The 8,342-nt window shown below is 49.8% G+C and overlaps 1 protein-coding gene across 1 annotated transcript in view; it reads right to left on the bottom strand.

Moving 5' to 3' along the window:
• Window positions 1-757: 757 nt before the first annotated feature.
• LOC144671290 (serine/threonine-protein kinase D2-like) overlaps window positions 758-8,342 on the bottom strand; it is an 82,902-nt gene continuing 75,317 nt past the window's right edge. The window contains exons 14-18 of the mRNA XM_078533100.1: window positions 7,458-7,619; window positions 6,449-6,547; window positions 4,792-5,059; window positions 3,516-3,601; window positions 758-1,373 (exon numbers count right to left, since the gene is read on the bottom strand). Of these exons, the coding sequence (XP_078389226.1) occupies window positions 1,164-1,373; window positions 3,516-3,601; window positions 4,792-5,059; window positions 6,449-6,547; window positions 7,458-7,619 (825 nt within the window). The 3' untranslated portion in view covers window positions 758-1,163. The remainder of the gene's footprint in view (window positions 1,374-3,515; window positions 3,602-4,791; window positions 5,060-6,448; window positions 6,548-7,457; window positions 7,620-8,342) is intronic.

Genomic DNA, 8,342 nt, shown 5'->3' with positions numbered 1-8,342 from the left:
GGGCAGCCCTTTGTCGAGCTTCTAGACCAATTTTGCCTCTGTGTTCCTCCCCCAACACCACAGATTTCATCTGCGATTTGATCGTGAGCAGAGCTCGACACTACAGTACCTAGTACTGGGAGCCCCCTCTTCCTCTTCCCCCCCCCTACCCCACCCAAAGATTCAGGGTCAAGGGGGCCCCTTTAAGCCTCCTCCTGGTCACCGGTTCGGAAGCTGCTCCCACCGTTCATCAGCACCCATGGAAACGACTCCCACCACGTCCTGGGTTTCCCCAGGTCGAAGGGTCTCGGCCTGGAACCGGTTGGGTGGATGGAGTTGTGCGGGGTGGGGGGCGGTGTTTTAACTAGAGGTGGTGTCGTCCCACCATTCACCCCCCCCACCCCACCACCCTGGCCCCCTGCGATCACCACCTCGCAAAATTTAGATCAGGGAGCAACCAAATGGGACATTAGCTTAAGCTGGACTGCAACACCACCCTGTCAAGTTCCACAAGCCAGCTGACACTCGCAGTTTAAACTCAGGCATATTTTTTGGGGGTTGGGTGAGGGAGAAAAGAATGGGGAAGGGAAAAGAAAAAAGGGGGAAATTTTCTTAAAAGACCCCATAGTTATATTAAAAAAAAACCTAACAGTTTACTGTGTCTTTTTGAAGACAAATCACACTTTTCCCTCCCAAAGAACAACCTCCCCAAATAAAAGTTATATTTTCACTCAACCCCACCCACCCCACCCACCAACTGACCCTACTGATGGGACGATTAGCAGCTCAGCTCATTGACCAGTAACAATTTCACAGTAAGCCCACCCCCCCACCCCCAGCCCAATTTAGTTTAGAAGGATATTATGTACAAGTTTACTCCTTCGCATCCACCATAAATAAGATTCTCACGTTCTCAAGGGCACATCTTGTGATCCCAAACTGCAGTACATTGGCCAAAAGGCAACCTTAGTCCAAATCCAGTGAGCCCCTCCATTGAGACTTGATACTTCATCCTCGATTCACAACCGAAGCCTTCGTGACATCAAAAGGTATGATGCTGGAGTGTGTACGTATGTGTGTGTGTTTGCGCGAGTGTGCATGTGCACATATATGTATGTGCGCGCGTGTGTGTATGTACGTGTGTGTTTATGTATGAAGTTCTTTCACGGACTCTCAGACTGAATTCATAGGATGCTGACCCTCTCGCTGAGTCTCTGTATGTCGTTGCAGCCCACGCTGCCTCCAGGAAGGGGCTGATTGGTTAAGTGGGGCAGGTACTGGAGGTTGCGGCTCTGGCTGAATTGCTCCCAACGCGAGTCATCGCTCTCGTGGGTTAGATACCTCTCTCCCATCTTACACTCCAACTCTCGCAAGTCCAGCCACGTCTGGTGGTCCTGTGTTTGGCAGGGGGTGGGGGGTGGTTTGGTGGGGAAAGAAAAGCAATGGTTATCAAACATTGGCTTCAAAGGCAGCCCACATTCCTGTGCTAGGGTTGCCAATTGTGATTAAAATGTGTTCCTGGAGGTTCCATCACATGACGCCCCCCCCACACTCCAACCATTAGTCGGCCAACACGTCCATCCTTGTGACGTATGGCCTTCCTACGCCAATCGGAAAGCAACAAGACTCATTACCCAATTGGATAGTGCTTGACTGTCAATAAAACAGCCTTCCCCCACCGCCCCCCTCCATTTTCAATATTTTCATATCTGGTAAAGAGAAATGTTTAAAAAAAAGACAAAAACAAACTTTTTTTAATGAACTGATGATTTTTCTCCAGGGTGGCACACAGCAGTGTCCTGGAGATTGATCTTCAATTCCTGGAGACTTCAGGCCAACCCTGGAGGGTTGGCAACTCTACCCCGTGCTAAACTGAAAGGGATGTCACTTCATAAAAAGGAGGGGAAGGGGATTGGAGGCCCCTTTCTCTACCCATAGGCTTTGTGCATGCGACTGCACCACACACAGCTTACATCACTAAATCTGTAGGTCCTTTGCAATGTCAGGGACCTAAAAATCATCTCAATGCCGAAGGGGTTAGCCGTGGCTCATATGGGCAGCACGCTTACCCCAGAATCAGAAGGTCACGAGTTCAAGTCCAACTCCAGAGACCCGAGTACAAAATCTAGGCGGATGCTCCCAGTACAGTACTGAGGGAGAGCTGCACCGTCAGAGGTGCTGTGTCTCAGATGAGATTAAACAGAGGCCCTCTGAGGTGGGTGCAAAATATCCAACCACACTATTTCAAAGAAGGGCAGGGGAGTTCTCCCTGATGTCCTGGCCAATAGTTATTCCTTAACCAAGACAAATCATCTGGTCATTTATATATTGCTGTTTGTGGGAGCTTGCTGTGCACAAATTGGCTGCCAGGTTTCCTACATTGCAACAGAATACTTTATTGGTTGTGGAGTGGTTTGGGGCATCCTGAGGTTGCGAAAGGCTCTGTACAAACAACATATACAGAAACTTACGAACAAAGGAACAGGAGTAGGCCATTCAGCCCCTCAAGCCTGCTCCACCATTTAATAAGATCATGGCTGATCCAATAGTAACCCAAAACCTGCATCCCACCTGCTGCCAATAACCTATCACCCCCTTGCTTACCGAGAATCTATCCACCTCTGCCTTAAAAATATTCAAAGATTTTGCTTCCACCACCTTTTCAGGAAGAGAGTTCCAAAGACTCACGACCCTCTGGGTGAAAAAATTTCACCTCATCTGTTTCAAATGGATGACCCCTTATTTTTAAACAGTGACCCTTAGTTCTACATTTCCCCAGCGTCTCACCATGTCCAGTCACTGCAGCTCTCAGTTTGCTTCCAAGTCGGCATTGCCAGCTGCCAGGTTCCCCTCCCTCATCCCTCTCCACAAAAATACTGCACCAAGAACTAGGGCAGGTTCCTATTGATGAACCACCTCATCTCTTCTCTAAGCAAGAGTATTGAGGTGAGCTGCACAGATGCATTGAAGGGGAAAATTCAACAGCAAGAGAGAGAGAGAGAGAGACACACACAGACAGACAGACAGCGAGGGAGAGACACACACAGACACACACAGACACACACACACACACACAGACAGCAAGATAGAGAGAGACAGGCAGAGAGAGGAATAAAAGGATATCCTGATCGGGTGAGATTTAGTAGGAGGCCCACATGGAGCATAAAGGCAAGCACATACCAGTTTGGCTGAATAGCCTGACTCTGTGCTGTAAAGTCAATGCAAAACCTCGGAGGCAGCCATTTTGCACTGAGCAAAAATCCCACAGAGAACAAGAAGATGGAATTTCAGTCAAGTAACCAGGAGAGCTCCCTGAATCTCTTCGAAAGGTGGGACTGGTATCTTCAACATCCAACTGAAACAGCAAACTGGGGCCTGATCTGAAATCAGACATTGTGGCACTCCCTCAGTACTGCACTGGAGTGCCAGCCTAGGTTATAGGATCAGTTCCTGGAGTGGGACCTGAACCCATGACCATCCGGCTCAAAGACTACCATCAGGCTACGGCATCTCATCCAACAGTACACAGAAGTTACCTGTAGGAAGGGGTGACTCAAAGACTTGTCCACACTGTATCGCTTCCTCATTTTCACCTGAAGTAAGTTGTTGATGAGATCAATGCCTAGAAAAGTAGAGAAATGTCAGTGTTGCTGAAAAAAAGAGAGACGTGCTGTTACAGCTTTTCATCTTGCACTCATCAGGACAGATACAAGAATACCAAATTTCAAAGGGAGCAAAACTTTATGACTGCATGAGAAAAAGGGTGCTGACTGGCTAGCAAATCAGCTTCGAATTCAGCAGATCAGTATCTCTGTCCTCTGAGGGTTACTAAACAAGTGCCGGGGGTTGGATCACAAACCATTGTACACGCCCACTGCACCCATCAAACACTCCCAGGACAGGTACAGCACGGGGTTAGATACAGAGCAAAGCTCCCTCTACACTGTCCCCATCAAACACTCCCAGGACAGGTACAGCACGGGGTTAGATACAGAGCAAAGCTCCCTCTACACTGTCCCCATCAAACACTCCCAGGACAGGTACAGCACGGGGTTAGATACAGAGTAAAGCTCCCTCTACACTGTCTCCATCAAACACTCCCAGGACAGGTACAGCACGGGGTTAGATACAGAGTAAAGCTCCCTCTACACTGTCTCCATCAAACACTCCCAGGACAGGTACAGCACGGGATTAGATACAGAGTAAAGCTCCCTCTACACTGTCCCCATCAAACACTCCCAGGACAGGTGCAGCACGGAGTTAGATACAGAGTAAAGCTCCCTCCACACTGTCCCCATCAAACACTCCCAGGGCAAGTACAGCACGGGGTTAGATACAGAGTAAAGCTCCCTCTACACTGTCCCCATCAAACACTCCCAGGGCAAGTACAGCACGGGGTTAGATACAGAGTAAAGCTCCCTCTACACTGTCCCCATCAAACACTCCCAGGACAGGTACAGCACGGGGTTAGATACAGAGTAAAGCTCCCTCTACACTGTCCCCATCAAACACTCCCAGGACAGGTACAGCACGGGGTTAGATACGGAGTAAAGCTCCCTCTACACTGTCCCCATCAAACACTCCCAGGACAGGTACAGCACGGGGTTAGATACAGAGTAAAGCTCCCTCTACACTGACCCCATCAAACACTCCCAGGACAGGTACAGCACGGGGTTAGATACAGAGTAAAGCTCCCCCTACACTGTCTCCATCAAACACTCCCAGGACAGGTACAACATGGGGTTAGGTACAGCGTTCTACTCCACAATTTCTTTCCATCAAACCGCACACCACCCCCTGTGACACCCTCACCTTCCCGTGAGATCTCCTTCCAGGGGTTCGGTGGGTACATGAAGGCGGCGTTCTGGATCTGGTCATTGATGTCCTCGTCCTCGTTGAAGGGGAAGGTGCCACTGAGGCTGACGTACAAGATGACCCCCACTGACCACATGTCCAGAGAGCGGTTGTAGCCCTTGTTCAACAGAACCTCGGGGGCCAGGTATGCTGGTGTCCCCACCACCGATCGGCGAAAGGACTTCTCCCCGATGATACGAGCAAAACCAAAGTCACAGAGCTTCACCTGGGAACGGGAGAGGGTGTCACAGCAATGAGGGGGTGGGGGGGGGTGGGATGAGGGGGTGGGGGATGAGGGGGTGAGGGAGGGGGATGAGGGGGAGGGAGGAGGAGAGTATTTAATGACAGATTACAGCAACAGGTGCAACTTATTCAAATTCTTGCAAACCGCGTCTTTGCTGTTGGGTTACTCTGATTTTATTCACGCTTCTCAGAAGAAATTCTGTTCCAATTTACTCAGACCTTTCGTTTCTAACATTTTAATTCTGATTGTGGAAAAAAAAAATTCACTGTAGCCAAGGAGTCCCACGTCGTTAAGCGGCTTCGCTGGCCTCTTGCTGTTGGAAAATGTTGGCCATGGCAACTTGACCCCTGGTCCCAGCCGTCACCAGTCCCCACTGCCCTTTCCTGTGCCCCCGAGCTAACCCAGTGCCAGGGTCTGGGCCTCACCAGCACCCCACCCCACCCCAGCAGCTCCCTCCAATGATCATGTGTGGAAACTGCAGACCAGGCCAGGATTGCCCCCGGCTCAATTCCTTACCCAGTCTCCACTGGGTGTGCTCTTATCTTTTGACTCTTTCATAGGATGTGGGGGACCACCGGCTAGGCCAGCATTTGTTGCCCATCCCTAATTGCCCTCGATAAAGGTGGTGGTGAGCCACTGCCCTGAACCGATGCAGTCCCGTGTGGCGTAGGTACACCCACAGTGCTGTTAGAGAGGGAGTTCCAGGATTTTAGCCCAGCGACAGCAAAGGAACAGCGAGATAGTCCCAAGTTAGAATGGTGTGTGGCTTGGAGGGGAACTTGCAGGTGGTGGTGTTCCCATGCTGCCCTGAACCCCTAGGAGGTTCACAGGGTCACAGGTTTGAAGAAGCCTCAGTGAGTTGCTGCAGTGCATCTTGTAGATGGTACACCCTGCTGCTACTGTGCGTCAGTAGTGGAGGGAGTGAATGTTAAAGGTGGTGGACGGAGTGCTGATCAAACAGGCTGTTTTGTCCTGGATGGTGTCGAGCTTCCTGAGTGTTGTGGGAGCTGCACTCATCCAGGCAAGTGGGGAGTATCCCATCACACTCCTGACTTGTGCCTTGTAGATGGTGGACAGGCTTTGGGGAGTCAGGAGGTGAGTCACTTGCCACAGAATCCCCAGCCTCTGACCAGCTCGGTCGCCACAGTATTTATAGGGCTGGTCCTGTTTCTGGTCAATGGTAACCCCAGGATGTTGATGGTTCACATCGATTCGAGCTGCGTTAGGCCGAGGGGAAGAACTACAAACATTCTTAATTAGACTGGAATTTCCTGATCAATTGTCATCCAGTAACTTATGCTGGGGAAAGTGCGTAGAGAAAGATGAGGGAGGGGACGGTGATGCAACCAAATAGCCTGCATGGCTACCTACCTGTGGAAGGGGTTCAGCCGATGCCAGCAGCACATTTTCCGGTTTGAGGTCACAGTGCACGATGTTCTTGAAGTGCAGGTGGCGAAGGGCCACAAGAATCTGCGGAAACAAAATTTTTTTTAAAAATAAAAAAGAGTTTTGTCAATCGCGGCCTTTGGCTTACTCAGGGAGGTGCTGGTCTCACACCCACTGCATCGTGGACAGCTGGCTTCAGCACATCACACTCCCCCATTCCAACATCCACCGGACAACAGGACAACGATGGTATCTCCCCCCGTTGTGCACCCCAGTTTGAGGCTCTGCAATTGGAATCTCTAGGCTAGGGGTGGTAAATCCAAATGGGGTACCCGTTTCTGATCGCCGTCGCCCCGCTGACAAGCGGGGCATGTGTGAATGGGATTGGTCTGGACTGAAAAAAGCCACACTCAGATCCTTCAGGAGAAGGCGGGGGAGAAAATGAATTCCATTTTGTACATTTTAAGATTTGTTGTTTCTGTGGTAGATTGGTGCTGTGTCTAAATCCCTCCTGGCCTCACCCCTTCCTATCCCTGTAACCTCCGAGATCTCTGCACTCCTCCAATTCTGGCCTCTTGCACGCGTCGGATTTTAAGACCCTCGCCATTGACGTGCTCTCCCTGAGCCCTCAACTCTGGAATTCCCTCCCTAAACCTCCCTCTCCTCCTTGCTCCTAAAGATTATGCCGATGACACTAGATGAATTAAGGTAGGAGGCAGCTGGCATGAAGCATAAACCATCGCCATAGAACTTCACAGCCCAACTGGTGCACGTGAATAGTGCCATCTAAAATGTAAGTTGTTGTTAAATCAAACTTGCAATACAACCAAGTTCCCCCAGGCAGCGATGTAGAGCTACATTCCACAGGTCTCAGCAGCACCATCTGCTGGGATAAAGCAATACTGCAACTTGAATTCCATAAAATCCTCAATCTGGAAAATGCATATTCCTGAAATAGGGGACAGGAAATATACAGTGGACAAAAGCCAGTTACCTGTGTGATCATGAATTTGGTGATTCGCTCTGGCAGACGCCCTCTCTCGCTGGATAGAATCATCTCCAGCATGTCACCGTGGAGTTTCTCCATGACAACAAAGACCTTCTCGGGCGTCTCAAACATGCATTCCAGGTTGACCACTCCAGGGTGACGCAGGCCCTGCGCAATGGGCAGATGAACGAGGGAGGAGACCAGAAACGAAAAAAAGGGGCACATGTTAGCCTGTGGTAAATATGGGCATTTAAACGGAGTAACGTACAGCCAACAGGCAAAGAAACAGGCAAAGGCCGTCCGTCTCACTGATCCGTGCTCCACGTAGGCCTCCTCACCCTGTCAGCAGGACCTTCTCGTCCTTTCTGCCTCGTGTCCCCTTAATTTGTTTTGTTCATTCATTCATTCATTCATCGGATGTGGGTGTCACCGGCCAGGTCAACATTTGTTGCCCATCCCCAGTGGCCCTTAACTGGCCTGGCAAGCCACTCAGATCAAGAGTCAACCCCACTGCTATTGGTCTGGAGTCACATGTAGGCCAGACTGCATAAGGACAGCAGATTTCCTTCTATTAGCGAACCAGATGCATTTTTACGACAATCAGTCAAAGTTGTCGTGTTCACCATTACTGAGACTATCTTTATCTTCCAGATTTATTAATTGAAATTAAATTCCATCAGCTGCCGTGTTGGGATTTGAACCCATCTGTCCAGAACATTAGCCTGAGGCCTCTGGATTACTAGCCCAGTGACATTAACATTGCACCACCTTCTCCCCCCGTAAATCTATCTATGCTGTTCTTCTCAGTAAGAAGTTTCACATTCTAATCACTCTCTGGGTTAAAAAAAAAAAGTTTTTCCCGAATTCCTTATCAGATTTATTACTGACGAT

This window comes from Cetorhinus maximus, chromosome 32, assembly GCF_964194155.1.
Source record: "Cetorhinus maximus chromosome 32, sCetMax3.hap1.1, whole genome shotgun sequence".
Classification (NCBI taxonomy): domain Eukaryota; kingdom Metazoa; phylum Chordata; class Chondrichthyes; order Lamniformes; family Cetorhinidae; genus Cetorhinus; species Cetorhinus maximus.
This window is presented reverse-complemented; position numbering and strand designations above follow the sequence as displayed.